This window comes from Cydia splendana, chromosome 6 (assembly GCF_910591565.1).
Source record: "Cydia splendana chromosome 6, ilCydSple1.2, whole genome shotgun sequence".
In the NCBI taxonomy this organism is placed as follows: domain Eukaryota; kingdom Metazoa; phylum Arthropoda; class Insecta; order Lepidoptera; family Tortricidae; genus Cydia; species Cydia splendana.
In genome coordinates, this window is record NC_085965.1 from 23,380,215 (window position 1) to 23,403,734 (window position 23,520).

The 23,520-nt window shown below is 38.4% G+C and overlaps 1 protein-coding gene and 1 long non-coding RNA gene across 3 annotated transcripts in view; one reads left to right on the forward strand and one right to left on the reverse strand.

The window, feature by feature from the left end:
- Window positions 1–23,520, forward strand: part of LOC134791808 (uncharacterized) — a 118,452-nt gene that overhangs the window by 75,754 nt on the left and 19,178 nt on the right. The window lies entirely within an intron of this gene.
- Window positions 1–23,520, reverse strand: part of LOC134791782 (monocarboxylate transporter 14-like) — a 58,705-nt gene that overhangs the window by 4,685 nt on the left and 30,500 nt on the right. Inside the window, exons 2-3 of the mRNA XM_063762938.1 lie at window positions 2,948–4,555; window positions 1,999–2,232 (exon numbers count right to left, since the gene is read on the reverse strand). Coding sequence (XP_063619008.1) covers window positions 1,999–2,232; window positions 2,948–4,474 — 1,761 coding nt within the window. The 5' untranslated portion in view covers window positions 4,475–4,555. The remainder of the gene's footprint in view (window positions 1–1,998; window positions 2,233–2,947; window positions 4,556–23,520) is intronic.

A 23,520-nucleotide genomic window follows, 5' to 3' on the forward strand; every position in this document is an offset into this window, starting at 1 on the left:
TCAAATATTTACACTACACGCTCAAACAAATATTTTAATTGTTCCCTTAAATCTGTCCCCGTATTGTTATCTGGGCAAATAAAGCGCGGTTTACACTGCGATCCCAGTTTATGAGCCCGTTATCAGTTAAGCTGTGACATGCGCACGAGTCTGTTATATAACCTGACTACTATTTGATAAATAGTTAAGTAGTAGCTATGAGAAATAAAATAAAAACGGGGATTTCAAAATACAAACTGGTTCATAAATCTAGTTTTTAATTCTAGACGCAAAAACAGGGGTGTTTATAAGTTTGCAAGCGTGCGAGTGTGTGTGTGTGTGTGTGTGTGTGTGTGTGTGTGTGTGTGTGTGTTTCTGTCTGTGGCACGCTCCGTAGGTCTTTAACGGGTGAACCAGTTTGGATGCGGTTTTTTTTTTATTTCAAAGCAGGTTTTCTAGCTGTGGTTCTTAGACATTTCAAAGGGGTGTTAAGGTTTTTGTGCTTTCCCGTTGTGTTGTATTTCCGGTTTAGCCTTGTAGGTATTTGACCTAAATTCTTATACGAGTAATATTTTATCTAAATTAAATATTTACATTTATTATCAAGGGACATATCTTGAAACTTTGTATTGACTCTTTTAATTACTTATTAGTGATCGACTACATATGTAATTGTTCCAATGATTACGTTTGCAATAACTGATATCATATTCTTAATTACATTCGTTATTCATAAACGCGCTACAAACCTCAATTAGCTAATAATCGTATGTCTTTATCTGTCATTTTGACGTGTGTACTTGTAAGAAAGGGATAAGACATAATTTAACTCTTAAATCAGGCCCGTAAAGTTATATGAATAAGCGCCACTTGCAACGTCCCACTAACCCGGGGTTAAACGGTTAAACCTGGAGTTACCATGGTTACCAGTACAATTTGACACTGGGTTGACGGTTTAACGGGTTAACCCCGGGTTAGTGGGATGGTGAAAGTGGCGCTAAGGGGGTAAGTGGTTAGGTTAACCTTGCTGTAGTACGATTTAAAAAAATTATATTCAAAGTCTATCACTATCGTACATACCTACAAGAGTAAACTTAGCTTAGTTTTTTTACCTACAGCATTTTATTTGGCGCCTTTCCTTGTATTATTTTCCTCTATATTTAAACCACTAGTAATTACTACTTAATAGTTATTTAGTAAACGATAGCCCTATTTCCTGCAATTGTACGATAAAATAGAATATCTAAAAGGATAAAACCGGATCGTTATCAACTCTTATCAGCGTATCACGTCGCGACAGATTGGAGCGGGTCAAGATAACTTACTGTTTTAGATAAATGATTTGTGTCATCATTGTTACAATAGATATGTGTTTAAGTAGTTGTAATTCTTCATCATCATGTTCACTCGTTGAGCGGACGACATTCGCAAGATTGCGGGTCACTTCTGGATGAGATTGGCTCAGGACCGGGATAAGTGGCGTACTCGTAGAGAGGCCTATGCTCAGCAGTGGGCGATAAAGAGCTGATATGATGATGATGATCTTCCTAGAGTCACACCAACATAATTCTGCAACGTTTTTGATAGCTCACGCAGTGCTAGTGTTATTTATACGTCATCATTTCATAGAAGTTTAATATAACACTTGCACTGCTCTAGCGTTGACTTGGCTTTTTACCACGGCCGATGGAAGTCTACTGTTCTGGCAACTAACCCCAAGAATTATAGATTCATGATATACAAATATATAACTTAGTCGCTGTATATTGTGATACTCTTATAACCCCGACAGATAAAGCACAGCTTAAGCTTCTTGAAGGTATGACATATAATCTGGTTGAGTTCCACTAAGTGTAAAAAACTGGATGAATCGGGCTCAAGATCGACAGGAGTGGAAGAAGAGGGAAGAGGCCTACATCCAAGATTGGATCACCAAAAGGCCACTATGATGATGATGATAAAGTGTAAAAAAAACGAAATTCAACACAAAAGAGAAAAGGTATTTTATTTATGACTCACCTCTCCAAACATGTTCAAAATCCCAATAATAGAGATCAGCATGGACGCCTCGTTCTTGTCGAAGCCCATGCTCATGCCGCTGTCAGCGATGTACACGTACGGGACATCGTACCACATGTACAGTAGAAAGTTCGAGAACGCGAACACGAGGAAAGCGGGGTTCTTGAAGTGGGAGAAGTCGAGGACGTCCACGGCGAGGTCCCAGAAGTCCCAGAGGCCGGCGTACCATTGGAGCTGGAAGGGGAAAAGGGGGTTAGAATTGTTAAGCTTCAGGGGGCCTAGCCAAAATGACAATCGTACGTCGACGAACACCTACATTATTTAACTTTCAGTAGTTTATGCCTAGTACATACGTATAAAACGTGTAGTGTAGTGCACTTTTAATTCCGTGAGACACAGACATATTAAATATATTAAGAACGGGTCACTCACGTATTTTAAGTCGAAAAACGTTCGACATGTTTCACTCCGCAGTCATCGGGCGCGGAGGGCTGCGGCCCGCAGTCTGCGCCGGTCCGTCACCGTAAACGCAAGCTCCTGATTACACTCCTCGGTACGGAGTGAAACACGAGCGTTTATCGACTTAAAATACGTGAGTGACCCGTTCTTAATATATTTAAATGTAGTGCACTTGTTAATCGGATGATAAACAACCAACGTATTCACAGAACATAACAGCTGTTTTCCTGTTATTATCATGTGAAAAGTAAACATAACAAACTTTACGATTTAACATTTTGCACCGCATGTTCCTTACATTTGAAATGGTACATAAGTAATCGTTTTTAAATACTAATTAATTTCAGGTAAACAGTTAGAGTAAGAAGTTAAACACTAAACTTCTCGTAGAATTTGAAAATTCAACGCCTTGGCAGTGATTTATAAATTTGGACCATTAAATAATGTACTTCCCAACGTATTATAAGCATCAAAAACCAAATTTGCTTACCTTTTCTTTAGCAATGGTAGTCATAGAATTCCTGAAGATATTGGGGCACGACGACGCTCGGAGCCGATACCTGTTGATATTCAACATGGCGCCTCTGTACGTCAGCGAATGCCTATGCATCCTCAAGTCCTTCAAGAACGCTGGTGGCTTCTTCACAACTCCTGTTGTCCCGGTATTAGCGGCCTGTCTCTTTAACCAGAGAGACAGAGCTGTCTTGTCGCCTAATTCTCGGTTTTCTTGAGTCCTGGGTGCTGATGTAGGTGACAAAGCACCAGGGGATAAAGTGTCAGGAGACATTAAAGCCCTCGGTGGGGATTGCTCATGCAAACGCCCACTGTCGCTGAAGCTTCTCGAAGGAAGCATCACTCCCGGATAATTCTGGGCGAGAATCGCATAAGCGCGACCTTTGTTGGACATTAACTCGAACACTTCTAAAGAAACACTCTCTCCTCCAGTCATGAATGTTGGCAAGTCTACTAAGGAACTGAACTGTGGTACGATAGGGGACGCCACAGCTTCGACATCTACTGTTTCAGCTATCTTAGCGGAACCGGCAGCACTGCTTTTGCTGTCTGAAAAACTGTCTGCTGAAGAACCGAAACGTTTGTTCCGCTTTCTTTCTCGTTTTCGCTTCCTTTCTTTCGCTTTTTCCGCGTTCATCGTAGTTGTCCATGGAAGATCTCTGAATAATAGCCCACAAACGGCCATGTTTAGGAAAAATCCGGCTAGGATTAGCGTCGTCCCCCGCCAGCCGTACTCATCTAGCAACACGTTGGTGAGCGGCGCGAATAAGAATGTACCGATCCCGCTCCCACAAACCGATATACCGGTCGCGAGCGATCGCTTCTTCTCAAAATAGTAGGCGACGATCACTACCGCCGCCACGTAGCATAAGCTTAGTCCAAATCCGGCCATGATCCCAAACGTGAGGAACAGCGTCTCCATATTTTCTACAAACGCCGATATCACGAATCCGATGGCCGCTAATATTGAGCCGAATATAGTCATGAGTCGACAGCCGTACCGGTCCGTCAGGAAGCTGGCGATGGGCCCCGACAGGAGCGGCATCGCCATGAAAATGCCGGCTATCCATGCCGTCTTTCCTTTACCTTCTCCGAAATACTCTAAGAAATACGGGAAAAATACGCCGAAGCTGAACGTGATGCCGTCGGCGATCAAGTTAACCATAAACGACGCGAACACGACAACCCAGCCCCAGCCGCCGTCGGGCGGGCGGGCCTCGGCCAACGAGAGCTCCTCGTCGTCGGACGAGCTCGACGAGCTGGAACCACTATCGGACACGGGCGCCGGCGGCGACTGCGCGTCGAACTGCACGTGGAGCGTCCTCCCGTTCGGTTTCCGCGGGACACTGTCAACGCGGAGCAGCGGTTCACTCTCCGGGATGGGGGCGAGCGCGCGCGGCGCGGGCCGCGGAGGCTCGGGGTCTAGACCGGGTTGGGGCGCCGTTTCGCCGGCTGGTGCTTGCAGCGGCCCACGGAGCGGCGGCGGCGACACGGGCGCGTCCATGCCGGGGCGCGGCAACTCTGCGCGGGGTCACCAGCTCGCCCGGCTTCCATACGGGCTCGGCGCACCCGACGTGACCTCATGCTGGAAACAAAAAAAACACGTTAGAAACCTTTTCGATTCAAACTAACATCCCTATCGCCACCGAGGGCCCTTAAGACTTCATAGACATATATTTCAAATAAAAAGGCACACGAAGTAAGAAAAGCAAATGCCACCTTGATCTGTGGGACCAGAGAGCGCTTTTGAAACTCGAAATCCAAGTCGAGTAATGGAATAAGTCCAAACATTTTTCTGTAATTGTTCTATTCATACGTTCAACGACACCATTTTACCTAGGCAAAAGCAAAAATTCGCCGTTTAAAATCAGCCCACTCAAACGTATATGGTTACGAAAGCCAGTTAGTCAGAGGAAGCCAGAATAATGGCAGGTCTGCAGCGGATGCCCAAAGTGCCCAATCGCTTCTGCACTACTGATTGGGACACAATAAGAGTTTCAGTATATTTATAGACGAACGTCTAAGTAGCGCTCGTAGCTTGACGTTTGAACTCATAATGGGAAGTGGTTTTCTATTGAGTACAATGTTTCCTTTGGTATTCGGCTTCTATTTATGTAGGTATTTGGCAATTTTATCTGTTGGATAATAAAATAAAATTTTAAATGAAAAACTTTCGCGAATTCTGTAATAGTTCAAAATATTTCCCAAAAACTATTTTTCTCGAGCTTTGTTGAATTCGTTATATTCGTTTGTTGGACCATTTTAAAATATGTGTATTTACTAACACTTTTTTTATGTTACATCTACTCAGAATCATGAGCTCTTTCGATCCCAACAGAAGCAAAAAGTGTCCCGATTTTTCTTAACATTTTCTGTTGCTTCCATTCCGTTATAGCCATGCAAAGTCTATGAACTGGTATAAAATGGTAACGGAGTGGAAATAAAAATCTTAGGATACTTTTTTCTTCTTTCAGGATCGAAAGAGCTCGTGATTCTGAGTACAAATAACATAAAACAACGTAGGGTACCACTTTAAATATAATGGCCCGTTTATCATCCGAAAAACAGCAGTTACATAAACACGTAAACTGCAAAAACCAAAACGTAAAGAAAATAAAATAAAACGAATGTCTACGCCAAAAAAATATCATAAACGTACACACTTTAACAAATAGTATGGTGTGACTGGCGACCTGGCGACTGGCTACTCTCCAGACGTGTTTACGTCAAACATTATAAATAATCGGGAAATTTGGCGACATAACCAATAAGCCAAAACTGGCGTATGGTATGGCGAACATTCTAGAGCTATTTTGTCGCAAATATATGTCGTTTGGCAGTCCACCAGGCTACAATGTTTCTTAATTATGAGCAATTCATGTGAATGTTACATAACAATATAAGACAAATGGGTCCAATAGTACATTGTAGGAGAGGACGGAAAACCGCTAAAAGATGGACGAGTGAGTTTGAGGGCCGACACGTTAGTGGAGGCCCTCAAATAATACGAGTCCATCTTTAGCGTTTCCGGCCGAGGCATTACATAGTGCTTTTCACGACTACTGCGAGGAAATAAGAAAACATTTGCATAACTATAAGTATTTGCCCGCGATTTCTCTGGTAGCAAATTACTAGCCACTACCTGTGTTGTCTCTTGAATTTCGGTAGGCGTCAGCGTAAGAATATAATTTTCTTCACTAGAAGAACTCATTTTTATAGCGAGCGTAGACACGCGTTTCTCGTATTTTTTAGTCAAACACAATTTACACTATCCAATTCAGTATTTTCCGATCCCGCCTTTTTTACTTTTTTTATCACTTTTAAGAGGCGTTTTTCTGTTGTTTGCTTCATACCGACTCTAAACTAAAAGTGGTAACACACTATCGCACCGCACCGCGACCTTGGTGCGTCGCACCCATAAGTGAGAGCGAGAAAGAGATATCGCACCAAGGTCGCGGTGCGGTGCGATAGTGTGTTACGGCCTTTAGAAGCGTTTATGGTAAAAAACCACAAACAGCAACAAAAGTAAAAAAACGCCTTAAGCGTGAAATGAATGAACTGACTGAATGAATGAATGGTTTTGACATGTCTTTTTTTTAAACAAGAAATTGGTCCTTGAAATAACCTAATTTTATTTTTAAAGGAAAAAGTTGCGCCACAAAAGACCTTTTATTGATTTTTATGTTTTTAATAATACTCATTGCTGTAGCGAACCATCACCAATGACAGATGTTGATAACAATGAAACATTGTAGTAGTGGTGGTTCAGGTGCTACAGCTATTGCCTACTTTCCAGCTTGGTTTTAGACCATCTATTGCCACATTTCCGAACAGTGGCGTGAAAAAACTTTTTCAGTGTGAGTTAAGCTTATGTGTCTTTAGTGTGATACGTTTACTGTTACGTCCTGCGGATATCAGAACAAAGGGACTTTGAAGCCTAATTTTGTTGCCTGATCCTTATAGGCCTGGCCCTACCTTTTACTCCTTAAAATCTGTGTGATTAGTCTTAGTAAAATGTACCGAAGTCGTAAACTGTCGTATTGTCCAAAGACGCCAGTTTTCCCAAACGTTTTTGACTCAAATATTTTTTATTGCATATCTCACGTTTTTGGCCCAAATATTTTTTTTACTCGTACTTCCATAAAATAAAATCATGCAAATAAGCGAACCCGCATGTGTGTTTCTTGACAATCCTGACATTCATGTTTTTCTCCAAAGGTACAGAAAAAATATCAATTTCTCATTTCTTTGGTTCTCCATGTTGATGGTTTTCAAGACGAAGTCATGTCAAGTTCTTGACGCATATCAAAGGACGCGAACCTCGAACTTTCGCGTACCCTTCTACCATAAATCATCTATAAATCTATTCGCGAACCCACTTGCGCTCTGAATTTGCGAATAAATAAAACCTTTGCACATTTTAAGAATCTAAGTAAAACTACGAATGTAAGTGGCCCGGGTAAAGCAAGAATGTTGCGAGCTTGAAATAGGGAGCCCCAAGTTACGCAAGGGCAAAAGGTCGCCGTTATTGTTTTGCCGGTGACATTTGAATCTCAAGAGGGCGTAAAGTTCAGGAAAGTAATTACTTTGTCAACTAGTTCGGAATGAATGGAATGATCTTATTCAGCTATTTTGCTAAGAAAGTCCCGTAACGTTGAATATTTTAAAATTGAATCTTTAACAACAACATTACTGATTTCACCTACCTAACAGTAAGGCCCACTTTCATCATCGCACTAACCCGAGGTTAAGCGGTTAAACCGTTAACCCAGTGTCAAATAGTACTGGTAACCATGGTAACTCCAGGCTTAACCGGTTAACCCCTGGTTAGTGAATGGTGCAAGTGGGGTCTCTATTGTTTCCCAAATAGTTTTAAGTCATAAGTCATAATGTAACTATTGTTTGTCCGAATTTTCGTTAGTCATAATTGGTTTTTCTCAGAAACGCGTAAGTTTTCAGGATTGCCTTAAAACAAACCTAACCTAACCTATCTATAGAATAACCTTACGAAAATCCTGAAAAGTTAACGGTTTCAGTTTTATGACTATAACGATAATATGACAAACAATACATTATGACTTAAAACTTTATGGGAAAGAAAGGGACCCCGTGCAAAGTGGCCCTAAACTGCTATCAATTTATCGTCTTCGTCAGCAGTTCCACTTCACTGGGGTACCTACTGTGTAACAAAAAGAAGACTGACAGAAGAAGCTTTTATTTACTTTCACCTGACCGTTGTCTGTCTGTCTGTCGGTCTGTAATCAAATCTTGCAAGTTAAATTTGATCCACTTCCCGGTTTCCGATTGAGCTGAAATTTTGCATGCATGTATAAATCGGATGACAATGCAATATTATGGTAGCATCGAGCTGATCTGATGATGGAGACAGGAGGTGACCATAGGAACTTTGTGATGAAACAACGCAACCTAATTGTGTTAGGGGTTTTTAGAATTGTCTCGACGAGTATTAGTTGTCTGTCGTAAGAAAAGTACAGTCAGCGATAAAAGCTTGTACCAAAAATGATTTTTTTGCCAAAAACTTATTGTTGTTTCAAATTGGCCCCAAAAGCGAAAGATTAACAAGTTACAAGTCTATGATATGATCTGTCATTTCGTCAACCAGAAACGTCACTTTTGACGCTGATAGATCATATCCACAACAAATCCTGATCAAATCTATAACTAAGTCTACAGATAAAACAAACTTAAAAGTAAGAGTTCATTTAGACAAGTAAAAAAACTCCAACCAACACCAAATTGGCTAAAGTTACAAAATGTTAGCTTGATAACTAGCAACCTAGTTAACCTAGTTAGGCTTTAATTAGGATGAATAAGGGAACGGGGTAAAATGGGCCGGTAGGGGTACTTTACGGACTTAGTGCCCCCCTTTTAGTAGTTGCGATTTCAATTAAGGTTTCTGGCTCACTGGTGCCGGAGATAAATGTAAAGGGAGATTTCATTTGGAATATCTGAACCAATTACGTGTCTCCTGTGTTACTATTGCAGTATTCAGTCTCTTCTGTTCAGATTTTTTATGTTATTAGGAGGCAAACGAGCAGACGTGTCTGTGTACCTACACCCGCAGCACCGGCGGGGTTGGGTAATAACTAAACTAACTAACTAATATAATAATATCGTGTAGAACCCCATTTTGGAAGAGCCACAAAAACCAATCGGTTGAGACAAATCGGCTCAGTAGTTTCGGCACTACCTTGGACTGCCTTTCTTTGAAAATGATAAACATAACCTTCTTTTAACGCCACTGAAATCGGGTGAAAAGGCAACAGATCTTGCAGGAAATTGGCTCAATCGCCTCGAAAGCGCTAAAGATGTAAGTGAGACTTCACTGCCGTCCTGAGTGATGGATTGAGACGGGATATCGTTGGGACAAGTAATTTTGAGAGCTAAATTATTGCATACTAGACTCGGCCTGCGTCTTCGGCCTGCGTCTTTGGCCTTCCGGCACTTTGCGCCCTCACTAAATTGCAAACCCCATAGCACCCTCTTGGGGAATGAATTCCGGAATAAAAAGGAATGTATGCCCTTTATTGTCCTTTTATAAAATATCAGTGTACCAAATTTTGCTTCGGACAAAGCTTCTCTAATATAGGTTTTTAAAAGCACGTTAAAACTACCACTTAACTTTTTTATGATATACCTAGGAGGCAAAAGAGCAGATAAATCAATGGCCTAATGGTAAGCAAAGAATTTGAATAACCAGATTGAAAACTGAAAATAACTGTCTTCCATTTCCATCTTTTCCAAAAAAAATCTTAAGATTATTCATCATGCCTGAAATGAATGAAAATAAGAAATATCATTTAAATTCGTTTTCTATTGGATCTCATGAATGGTATATTAAAAATGAAGGCAAAGAAGATGAAGCCAAACATGAAACAATTATTTTAAACGTGACTATACACCATGTACCTAATTCAGCTGGGAGTTTAACTTGTCAAATTAATGTTAATAGACTGTAAACGGTTTTAACAATTTGAAGGGGTTACTAACACCCCTGAATACATAATGAGGCTTTAGCGGATCCATTCTCATTTTACCAATGAAGAGGAAATTTTAACACGAAACTGGCCATTGGGAATATTTGAGCATTTTAACCGCGTTTAAGTGTCATTTTCACTTTGTTATTTGACCTAAATTGCGTGAAATACGTGAGTTACCCGAGGGCGTATTCTGACTTCAATAACAGGTTATGAATTTGATCAGGATTTATTACGGATATGATCTATCAGTGTCAAAGGTGACATTTCGGTTGAAGAAATGGCACACAGAGAAGTATCGCTATTTAACCACTCACATGCTTTTGGTAACTGTAGCTACCAACTGCCACCTTCATTTTATTATAATAATAGAGGTCACTGAAATATCAATCATGTGAGTGGTTAACGAGGCAATGAAATCAGCCTTCTACCTGTCGACAGCGAGTTGGGAGGGTATTTATAATTTTATTTGCGATCCTCGCTCCGGATCGTACCTGGTCCAACAAATCTCCTTGGCAACAATAATCGGCTTAAATCGCAAACCTCGTAACTCCAAATTAGTAATTGCTACCTTGGACAACAATACTTAAAGTCGTAAACCTCGTAACTCCCCCGGAGGAGTTCCGAGGTTTGCGACTTAAGCCGACGAATTGTGTCCATTTGAAGACGGCTGCGTTGCTGTTCAATATTTATTTTGTGTATAACTTTAATATTTTTTTTTTATAATTCTATGATTTCATATGGGATCGTAATTGATAAAGATGATGCAATTCCAATTGGTGTTTATAATTATTATCTGATACATTCGGGTCACAGGGCCAGAATCTCAGTACACTGAGAGAAAAAACTAACAAAAACACACTTAGAATTACAAAAATAAAACTTAATCCGGGGACAAGGAGAGTCAACTAATAGGAACAAATTGACTTTTGCAATTTCCATTTAGTAGGAAATACAACTTCTATATTTGTAATTTGAAGTATGCTAGAGTAATTTCAGAAATTTGGTTTTGTTATTCCGAGAGGTGCTTTAGCAATATTGGAGGTGATGACGTCATGGGTGAAAACTAACCGTTTTGTAATTCTAAGCGTGCTTTAGCAATATCGGAGACGACGACGTCATAGGTTTTACTAAACTGTACTGCGATTCCAAGCTAGCTGTTGTTATTCTAGAGATAATGACGTCACAGGCAAAAACTAAACTGTTTGCAATTCCTCCGCCCCTAGCAAACGGGCGCCGCGAGAGCATGTCGCGCGCGTGGTAGCTACCCGTCTCTATTTCTGTCTGTATGAATAAAAAAGCATTTGGTAGTATATCTCTGTACTAAAGAGGCACTATAAAAGCCTGTCGAGATATTCTACCCATTCCTTTCTTATTCATACAGTCAGAAAGAGACTAGTAGTTATTACGCGCGCAACATGCTCTCGCGGCGCACCTGTGCTAGGGAGGTTGGAATTGCAAACAGTTTAGATTTACCTTTGATGTCATTATCACTAGAATAACAACAGCTAGCTCGAAGTTGCAGAACAATATATTCCTGTAGACCCCAACTACACAGTAGGTCGCGGGTTAATATGTCCATGGCCCACAATATATCCTAAATTTATTATTTAACTTAAGTATGTTTTAAACAAAGAAGACACGAGACACGCCCGCCCGACATCCGACACAATACTAACTCTAACCAAATGAACGTAGCAAGTAGTAAATTTTACTAAAATCACTAACATTCGTTTCGCTGTGTTGGTATTACAAAACTCGTTTAGTGATTGGTACAACAATGAACATAAACACAACAAGTCTATCTACTAAATACCAGTAAACTTTGTAATGTCGCTATAGTAACAACTGAATTGTTATTTTAAATGGGGTAATGTTATTCCCGCGAACTCGTTTTTTAGATATTACAAAACTATGTAAGTGAGACATTTACTAAAATCATAACTTGAAATCACAGATGCTTTTTTCCAAAAATCACAAACTTTACTAGTAAAAATCGGAGAATTTTAGTAGTAATAAAAATGGATTGTAACAAATACTGAACTTTGTTTAATGCTCCATTTACTAAAGTCTGTTTGCTGAAATTAGATTTAGTATTACTGAGCTGTTTGTAGAAATAAATAAATTTTACAGAAATAGTGAAACTTCCATGATTACTACTAATACTTCATTTTTTCCCCCAGTACAGAACTGTTTATTAATTCCTGGTGGTGATTTTTCTCTCAGTGTAGGTAGTGAGATAAAGATTAACATGATAATAATAATTTACTCATACATAGATGAAACCGATAAACAAGAGGTACAACAGACGCCATTTTTGCACTTCGCCATCTGTGCGAAAAATACAGACATGCCAAAAAGAACCTGCATATGGTGTTTGTTGACCTCGAAAAAGCATACGACCGAGTACCCCGAGAGGTTTTGTGGTGGGCTCTGAAAGAGAAATGCGTGCCTGGGAAGTATGTAGAGCCAATCCGGTCAATGTACAACCGATGTTGTACACGCGTCCGGTCAGCTGCTGGCACCACCGACAAGTTCAGTGTCACGGTAGGCTTGCACCAGGGATCGGCTTTAAGCCCTTACCTCTTCCTGCTTGTTATGGACGCTCTGTCGTCGGACATACAGGAGGAGGCACCCTGGTGTATGCTGTTTGCCGATGACATTGTGCTTGTTGGTGAAAACGAACTCGAGGTGCAGAGCAGACTTGAGAAATGGCGGCAAAAATTGGAGAATGTTGGCCTGAAGATCAGCAGATCTAAAACAGAACACATGTTCTGCGATTTTGGCGGTCTCTCCAGTTTTGCTGCCATAGAACTCGACGGCGTTACATTGCCGGTCTGCTCCTCGTAAGTACCTCGGTTCGCTCGTACAGTGCGATGGCGATATTGACCGTGACGTTAAAAACCGGATTAGCACAGGATGGATGAAATGGCGACAGGTCACGGGAACCATTTGCGACGCCCGAATGCCTCTTCGGTTGAAGGGTAAAATTTATAAATCAGTCATAAGACCTGTCGTCATGTATGGATCAGAGTGTTGGGCCCTAAAGGTGACGGATGAAAAGAGATTGCATGTAGCGGAGATGCGAATGTTCAGTGCCTGAAAGTTGCACCCATAACAGAAAAAGTAAGGGCAAATCGCCTAGCATGGTACGGGCATGTGATGCGGAGGGATGAAAGTCATGTGACGAGAAAGGTATTACGAATGAATGTGGAGGGAAGTACGAGGAAAGGAAAACCGAGGAAAAGGTGGATGGACTGTGTGAGAGATGATATGAAACGAACGCAAGTGAATGATGAAATGACGGGCGACAGAGAGGTGTGGAAGAGAAAGACATGCTGCGCCGACCCCAAGTGAATGGGACAAGGGCAAGAGAATGATGAGATGAAACCGATAAACGTTTGTGTTAATATTATGACTCTGAAGATGAAACGAAATTAATCAAAATCACACTCCATACTCGTATCAGGGAACTTCTCCAAATATAATACGAAGATTATTTCCCGCATCGTTAGTCTGAACTTACTCCCAATATATTTGTTAATAGATAATGAACAATTTTTTAGTCAACAATTTTTTTTTCAATCTCAACACGTGTTTTCATCATCCATCACTTCCATCCACCCGTACAAAATCCACCATCGATCTTGAACACATTCCTTGCCTTAAGCCTATTCACTTGAATTCAGCGCATTATCTCCAGTAACTGTCATCCGTCATCTCTTCATATAAATATTGCTTAAGATGTACATGATCTTCTTTTGTATACTATAGACTAAACATAGCTTAAGACCCATTTACGCAGCCCAAGATCTTGCCTGCAATATTCGATACATTGCTAACTACTGCAGACTACAGAATTCAGTCGATTGACCAAATACCGCAATGTAACGAAAATCGCATGCAAATTCTGCATCCGTCTAAAATGGTCTTAAGAACCACCTCGAAGGAACGATTCTCTGAAAGGGACTCGAATCCCTACAAAAACTGTCTAATTTGATTTAAAGCCTGTCTCAAAAACTAAGTCGAGTCAGTCTACCAACACTTATTGAACCTTCACATAACCACTGCATGGCCTTTGGCATTTATATTTATGCTATGGGTCAATCTTGCAGTCCGCACATAAGCTGAGTAGATTTTTGAGTTGAGTAAGAAAGTGGATGTTGACAAGGGCTCACATAAAATTTTCCGAAACCAGTTTTATATTTGCTATTAAATCTGACGACTTTAAAATCACAAGTAATTTATAATCACACAAAATAGGAAACTCGAAAATACCTCATAGACATAAAACAATATAAAAGCCATTAGACATTAGACCAAACGCCGGCGCTTGTCGTACATCAAATTATCCTGTTGACGGCGGGATGTCGCTTGTCGCTCAATTGCCGCCCTTATGACTAATGTAACAAGCCATCTGAATGGATAATTTCATTTGACGAATTGCGTTATAGGATAATCCTGATGGATCTTCAGTGCGCACTGGGTGGTCACATGTTTAGGTCATATATGGAGAATAAGATTGAGCAGGTAATTTATTTATGCGCAGTTTTTATAGCCACAATCCAATCCAATTGTCATATTAGTACAAAACCTAACAGATTGACGTAGTAGATTGGCCAGTCGAACGGTCATTTTAGTATTTAGGATAAATGTAGTTTTAAGTAACCACATATACTTGAGGATAAGTAGTCAATAACACTAACCCCAATTCATGGGCAAAGTCAAAATTTCTATAATTTTTAGTGAACTTTAGTATGATCGATTACAGGCGGTTAGGTGTATTTTTAGGCGGCCAGGTAAAACTCTGATCTTTATTTATTGCGTATGTACAGTAAGCTGCAGAGATAACTGACCCCCCTGCAAACAAGTTTCTATGCAGGAGGGGTTAGTTATATCTACATCTTACACGAGTAAGAAAACTAAAAACCCCATGCAACTAAGTCACTAAGAAATTGAACAAGACCGAAGTGATCCCATAAGAGCTCCGCAAACAGTTTTGTTCGGAGCTCTAAAAATTGTTGTACAAAATGCAACATGTAAATAATTTGTAAAGATGTAAAATAGTGGTATGTAGTACTCGTTTAAGGGCATATTCGGGATCTTGTTCTGATTAGGAAAAAGCAGAAGAAAACCTTTTTAGATGCGAAATAATATTTTAATATGGGGCACGGTCGGCCTACTCTCCCTGCATAGGCCAAAAATTGTTCGCGTTATAGCTTTGACGACCGGTCTGGCCTAGTGGGTAGTGACCCTGCCTACGAAGCCAATGGTCCCGGGTTCGAATCCCGGTAAGGGCATTTATTTGTATGATGATACAGATATTTGTTCCTGAGTCATGGTTGTTTTCTATGTATTTAAGTATTTATATATTATATATATCGTTGTCTGAGTACCCACAACACAAGCCTTCTTGAGCTTACCGTGGGGCTTAGTCGATTTGTGTAAAAAATGTCCTATAATATTTATTTTATTTATTTATTTTATTTTTTATTTTATAGCATGAAATTTAAACTGGAAGTCAATAGGTATAAAAACAAACAATATAATAACCAGATCGCGACACTCAATTGGGATAACCATAACAAAGGCGAGAGTGGCGAGACACTAAATGATAAAGTGTGGTCATAAATTTTATTTTTATTACATTCGGATCTTAATCACAATCCCCCAGATGGCAATAAAGAAGGCCATAACAAACTTTATGAAGATTATCATTAATAAAACATTGCACATGAAAATGAAGTGAACTTTTAGATCTGAAGCGCTGTTGAATCTCATTTGAAAAGCAAATCATAATTTAGTCGCTAAGTTTGTGATCGAATTTTAAAACACCGTAAAAGTTTGAATCAAGATAAGTATTGCACTGATAAGAACAAGTAGCTGATAAAACATATCGTTGTAACCAACTTCACTATTTTCCTTCTTCAGAATACATATCTTTGAAGGTTCAAGACTGTGCGAATACTCCAATGCGAGTTTCGTTAAATTACATTACATTGATTGATCGGTTGAATTTCCTGTAGGTACCTCAGTAGGTGTTACTCTCAATAACAGTTTTGAATGATTCACAGTTAGTTTCACTAGACTTATATCGACCGGGATATGAACCGTGATTACCTTTTGTATTGTTTTCGTGCTCCCGAAAACAATACAATAAAGGTAATCACGGTATTCACAGTTCATATCCCGGTCGATATAAGTCTGGTATTACTCTCATGAGTCGGCAATGTAATGGGCTCCACTCACCTTGCAACTAATCGCATGCGATTTTCGATACATATCATTTATTTGAACAATCGATTGAATTTTTTGCACCTCGGCAATAGTCGGCATGTCCTAACTACACTCACATGCGAGTACTCGCCCGTCTTTATGAACCTTAACTGGCACATCAAATATAATACAACGAGTACGCACAAACTAAGTTCATTACATTCATTTATTTACATTATCGACGTAAAAAAAAAGTTATCCGCATCATTGACACGGTACAAATTGTAATCTACCGGGGTCGGGTCACCGATAACGCAGTGGTTATCTGGACACGAGGCGGGACGCAAGTCTCGGTTCGATGCCCATTCTATTAAATAACACGCAATGTTATCGTGTTTTAATTCAGGCTAGAATAGAGTTGCATCCGGTTTTGAGGTAATCCACGAGATTTAGATAATAAACTACCTCCATATTGGTTAAGTTAAGGCTGATGTGAATAAGAGTGTGATAAATATTTACTTCAAAGAAGAATTTCTAATGTAAAATTGTCTAACTTTTAGTAGTTTCCTTTTTTTACTTATGCAAATCTAATATAAGTATTTGAAAAAGACGCTACAAATGAAACACGTAATGAAGTAAACAACGCTCCTCGTTAAGAGCCTTGGAGAGGACTTAATTGGCAACATTCATTTGAAGTGAAGGTAACGACTGTAACGAGTGACATGTCTCACAAAACAAAAACGTGAGTACAAACAGCAACTCTTTTAAGTCTTTTAACTATCCATCGGTGGACCTTATGCTTCTTGTAATAAGGTTTACGAACTGTCAGTTAACAGTGTGGGCGATGGTACGTAATACGTTTAGGGAGACGATAATTAACGCATAAATGACACATGTTAACTTTCCAACACATGTCGCTGATGATATTACTTAAGTGGCAATTAGATACATAACTGTAAATGGTAAACAAAAACATGATCTGCTGATTAAATAATAAGTAGATGTAATCTGTTGATGAGTAATTAACTATGTATACCATATAATATTCAAATAACCTAATTGCAAATTAATGTAAATTGTTAATTATGATTGGTAAAGCACGAATCAGAACTGAAATAGGGAAAGTGTAAACGAATATATCGAAATTGAAAGTTTGTTTTATTAAGAGCAGAGCACTCACGAATTCTTAAATTTAGATGTTAATGTGAACTCTTAATAATTTGCGATTTGATTACTATTAAGTACGTGAATCGTTTGAAGTATAAATAACTAGTGGGCAAGTTAGTTATTTAACAATCCACAATAAAATAAACACAGTATTATTGTACACTCGTATTGGAGCTGATGTATAACAGTACAATCTCACTAACCTGGCACTAATGCTGATTGCTGACAAGTTAGAGCAAATCTGCATATATTTTGATGTGTTACTTGGACTTAGCCATTTATAGAGACAAGCCAGTGTGATAATTAATGTAGGCGCAGATAGGAAACTTGGACATATGATAACTTTGCACCAGTTGCACCCCCATTTTAGTTAGTGATGGATTACTAGGTGTACCGGACCATTGATATACCGGATTATTTAATTATTTTTTACTTATGTAAGTGATTTATTTCTAGACACGTGATACACGGAGAGACGCTAAAATATAAACAAGACGCACCTCGCATGACATTTTGGCAACGTCGCCGTCGATCATGGGCTTGCCAAGATCCGATATTCTTAAAAACAGCATTTCACACAGATATACATTAACTGAAGTAAACACTAACACTGAGAAAACTGTTGATTTTATTAACACTACAAATAGTCACAACTATGTCACATATAAAGAAGATTTTTTTACTAAACTAGGTGCAAATAACGTCTTTATAGATGATCTATTCACGGAATCATCAAGTGAAGTTTTTGGCGCGCGTATATATGGCTAAGACGGCGCGCGCGAAGTGACCAGTGGCACGGGCGCGTTTGCGACCACTCATTATTTAATAGTCAGATAAAAGATTATCTATTGAGTCGTCCTCGGTCAATATTACAGTAAATTACGTATCTATCGCTGAATGGAGCTGCGAGTAGTTGGTCATGTGATCGGGTAGGTATCGTCTGCAGGAGATTAGCAATTCCTTGACTGGGTTGTGTTTTTATACAGCAGATTGCACGTGGACATTCAGAAAATGCACAACAATGAATATTTATATTTATATATCACACGGGCGATTACAAATTTAATGTATATTGGATTCAATAAAGTTAGGAATTCATTCAATTGAAAATGATAAACCAACATTTTTAACCGTTTTAAATTAAATTGTAAATAAAATAATGTATAGTCAGCCAAGAAAGTGGTTTACCACTTTTCGAGTCTATCAATCAGATGATAGAGTCGAAAAGTGGTAAACCACTTTCTTGGCTGACCGTACCTACCTATTTGAATTAAGTTGAATAATCTTATTTCCTTGTTCAGGTACAGGTATCTAATCAAGTACAGCCTGCGACACTTACCAGACCCCTGACATAATATGTAACCTGTATTGTTGAAAATATATACTTTGTTACTTTATTTTACTTGTTATAATTTTGCTTTACACAATTTAGTGGAGTAAACGAAGCAAGATGTTGTATGGAGACCCATGCATTAATTCCTCAGTCGATGAAATTTTGCTTGGTTATTGTATAGTATGAGCCGAAACTAACATATGAAATATCCAAAAAAAAAAACACTCCTAAGTTAGGTTTTTATACGTAAAAATACAAATCTGTTTATATATTGAACCGAGTAATTCCTCCGTCCAAAATTATTTTACCAAATAAGTTATTTGTATCAGTATGTGATACTAGAAAAAAATCTAAAACTTTTGTCAAACATGAGAATATTTTTTTTATGATAATTCCTTTTTTGACGCTCATTTTCATCGGAAAATTGCTCTGCCATTTTTTCCTTCTTATATGATCTTAGAATATAATTTGGCGTAGTGGGTAAGAAAATCCAAAAAAAAATGCATACCCAAGTTTATGTATTTTAGAACTATTAAAAACTGAGAGTGGAAAATTTCTCAGCCTGATTTATTTTTAAATATATACTAAGTAGTCACGTATATACTTAAATCCAAAATATCCATAAGAAATATCATCCCTTGTACACCCCGCTCCCTATATACTGCTCCCGATATGTTTAGTTTTTAATACGCTCGTTTTTTTTTTTGATGTTTTTATAGTTGAATGGAAAGAAAACTGTGAACTTAATTCAATAAATAAAATGGATAGAGAAATTTTCCACAGCGAGTAAAAAGGCAATTTCTGAAAAAAGTATTGTTACATGGTAACTTTTTTAGATTTTCAATTTGTAGGTATAAATCGGCAATAAAATGGCATTCCAGTGAAAAAATTAGACTGAGCAATTTTCCGGTCCAAGACACGCCAAAAAATTATATTTTGTTAATATTGGTATTTCTACGGGGATTTTTTTTTTGATATTTCATATATTGTTGCAATACGTTACTCATATATGTCCGGAGAAGAAAGTTTAAACGGAGCATTTTTCCGTAAAAAGATATTAACGATTTAAGACTTTAGGTATTTACTTAAATCCTATTATTATTATTCTTTGGAAATTTATACAATACTTTTTATTTATTGATACTTTATCATACTGTAAAGTTTTTTCTGGCTGAGGAATTACTGCGGGGTCCACTACCTTTATTTACTACACTAATTAGGCACCACTAAGATTATAATAGTTGTCCAATCCGACAGTTCTAGAAGGTTTTCCCGTCTCAATCTCAGTTGAACAAAGTCTTAAGATTTGTCAATTTGGCGTTATCACTATCAGGCCTAATGTCAATCATACTATCGTTTACTCACCACGCGGACGCGCGGCGCGAGGTCCGTAACCGACATACATACTAATGATAAATGTCGTCAAGTGTGATAACGATACATAGCGCATTAATCAATCGAGAACATGTCTAATTGTATAAGTTTTGATAATATTATTTAAACAGCCGAAAACTGGAATGTTTTAAATCAAACTACTACACAAATCATTTGATATGAATTTGATAATGAGCAAAAATAATTAAACACATTGACAGTTAGGAATAAAAATGCCTCATCAGAAAATATTACCAAACATCCTTTCCATAAATCTCTCTTGGACTAGAAATTGTAATGGCTGAAGTTCACATGATATTTTACGCTATGCTAGGACAAACGCTTTTAGCAAATAACAGTGGAGTCGTGTGCCAAATGGACTTATACTCCGGTTACAGCTTCGCTGCACTTATCCAGTGAGGAACGAACGGCTTCTTAAAGGCAATAAGAATCCCTTGCGAGGCTCGGCACGTAGCGACAGGAAGGTTGGCGGGGCAATGTCTGACTTAGCAAAAGCCGGAAAACGATTTAGGAAATGGAACGACTGACAAATTACGAACACAGATCTTGGAGGACGATTGATGTCCTCGGGAAGGATAAAATATCCTTGGTTATTCAGCAAAATCAGCAAACAAATCTAAATTGAGTGAAATTGTATGGACTACAAACTGTGTCTTCAATTAAAGGTAGATACAGATACCTAACTTCGATATGGAATTATTGCTGTTGCTCAGCATATTGTTAAAAATATGCTCTTTCAGATGTAAAGAGAATCAAAGTTCTATGCACGTTCGCTGCGGCAATTAATTAGTGTAACTCGTAACATAATTAACTTACTTTGTATCAGGTCTTCCGTCTTCCGGTGAATGTGTTAATAAGAAATATCTAATCTTAATTTATTATGATTTATGAAAAATTCAAATCTAAAATTTACAGTTTTAAGATATGTACTTATTACACTTTTAAATTACTCTTGTATAGTTTGTGGATATTGAAAACCTTCAAGGAGAAATTATGTATTCGGAGAGGTGTACTGCCATCTCGCCGAAATATTTTTCGCCTAATTTCACTTCCCAACCAACTTATTGCAGTACTTTTAGTTGGCAAACCAATGCTTAGCATATTATTATTTAGCATAATTTTTATTTGAACACAATTTTATTTAGCAGATGTTCATTTTACCACGATTTATTTAGAAAAATAGTTACAAAGCAAATGTTTTATTATACCTAACTATTTATTGTTAAATAACGTTTGCCCAAATTGAAATTTCGCATACTTTTTATTGGATCACAACTATATTTAGCATTTTTTTATGACCCGTAAAACGAAACTGCTCCCAGAGGTAGGTAGGTTATGGTTATTTTTTTTATGACCCTAAAAACGAAATTGCTCCCAGAGATTGGTAGGTTAGGGTTATTTTTTTTTTTTGATGACCCTAAAAACGAATCTGCTCCCAGAGATAGGTAGGTTAGGGTTATTTTTTTTTGGTGACCCTAAAAACGAATCTGCTCCCAGAGATAGGTAGGTTAGGGTTATTTTTTTTTTGGTGACCCTAAAAACGAATCTGCTCCCAGAGATAGGTAGGTTAGGGTTATTTTTTTTTATGACCCTAAAAACGAAACTGCTCCCAGGGATAGGTAGGTTATTCACAATATTAGGCGAAAAATAATTTATGCCTATCAATACATTCGACATAACAATAAAAGACATTTTGAAACATGACCAACTAAATATTTTGCCATACAATAATATTGTAAATAATCATTTGCGACATGTTATATATGCGAAACATTGGTCTGCCATCTGATAGTTTTGCCAAATGATACTATGGGAAAAATAGTTTGGGTAGTGATAATTTGCCATACAATTTTCGGCCACATATTAGTAAACCATTCGGAGAGCATCTTATATTCTATGTAAGTTATCCGATGAAATCCGAATTTCGTGATCGACAACTTTCGCGAATAATTCTTGAAGAAATAATATCCTAGGGGGAAAAAATTCGGAACAATTATAACTAAGCAGAAATTCTTGTTAAAAGTTGAAGACGTCCTAAATGAGCGATCTCTTTTTAAGCGTCCCAAATCCGCGTGAATGTTTACGCAAAATTCGGGTGAGATAGCAATTTGAAGTATTATCGCTTGTAGAGGGGTCTTTTAGGTAAAGATTTCTCCAAAAACAGTAAAAGTGGAAATCCAGGGTGATATAACTCGCCCGATACATTTATTACATGTTAGAAAGAAGTTCATGCCGAGCTCGCCCGGGCGCGGTCAAGGCCGCTCAGCTGGGGTAGATGTAATACACATTGTGTAAGGTAAGAACGGCGCTGCGGCAAGGCGGTGTTGGGTTGGCTGTAACTATGGTATGCTTTACACAAGCTCCAAACCTTTGGTACTTACCTAATTGAATAGCAATTGTTATGCTTCTGCGTATTTGACATAACAAATAGACATATGACGGTAATTGAGAGTTTTTATTACTACTATATTGGAGACTACGCCATGTGGATATCTCGATTGATAAGCAGATTCCCAAAATGTTTCATTATTTTCATGGAACGTCAATTGTAATTTTTTTTATCGGATATTTTTAATTTAGTTTCTACAGCCATATAACTTAATTGCGAAGAAAGGGAATGTTTATCAAAAGAAAGATCCGTTGACTACACCTAATAATGTAATCCTGGCCGCTCCGCACAAACCCAAAGACGACCTCATAATTTTCAGTTTGACGTCATCGCTTTGGTGAAGTTTTGTCCCTTTCATTATAATCACCCAGGGGACAAATACATTCAGTTTATTAGGTTCCCCCGGTATCGGAACTTCATGCATTGAATATCGATTTGAAGCAAAGGTTACCCGGGAAACAAATACGGACTAAGTCAATTTCCGAATGGTAATGCATATCAATTCGGGAACTGTAGGGCTACCGCCAATACCGAAAATCGTCAATTGCGGGCATTTTTCTCTGTCACTCTAATTACGCCTTCATTGGAGTAAAAGAGTAAGATCCCCGCAATTTGCGAATTTCGGTTTTCGCGGTAGCCCCTCTGTTTAAAGTCCGTTGGGTTTTGGAATGATATGATACTGATGGCTATCGAAAGTGTTGAAAGTTCTTTACTTGACTTGAAGTTTAATTGTCCTCAGGTAATTAGCTAGATACCTATTTTTTAAATTGATGTTACTTTTTTTAAACTTTAAATTTTTGGCCAACATCAAAAAAATCCAATTAGGTATGCGTCAACAATGATTAAATTATCTCTTCTTCCTGGCGTTTCCACGGCATTTTACCACGGCTCATGGGAGTCTGGGGTCCGCTTGACAAATAGATAAACAGTGGATAAATTTATTTAAAAAAAAAAAAATATCGGAAGGTTTGACAGTTCTCGATGGCACCCAGTCCGTCGGATGTTATGGGTGCAACCAGCTTTAAGTTTAAATTAAACCTAAGAACATGATG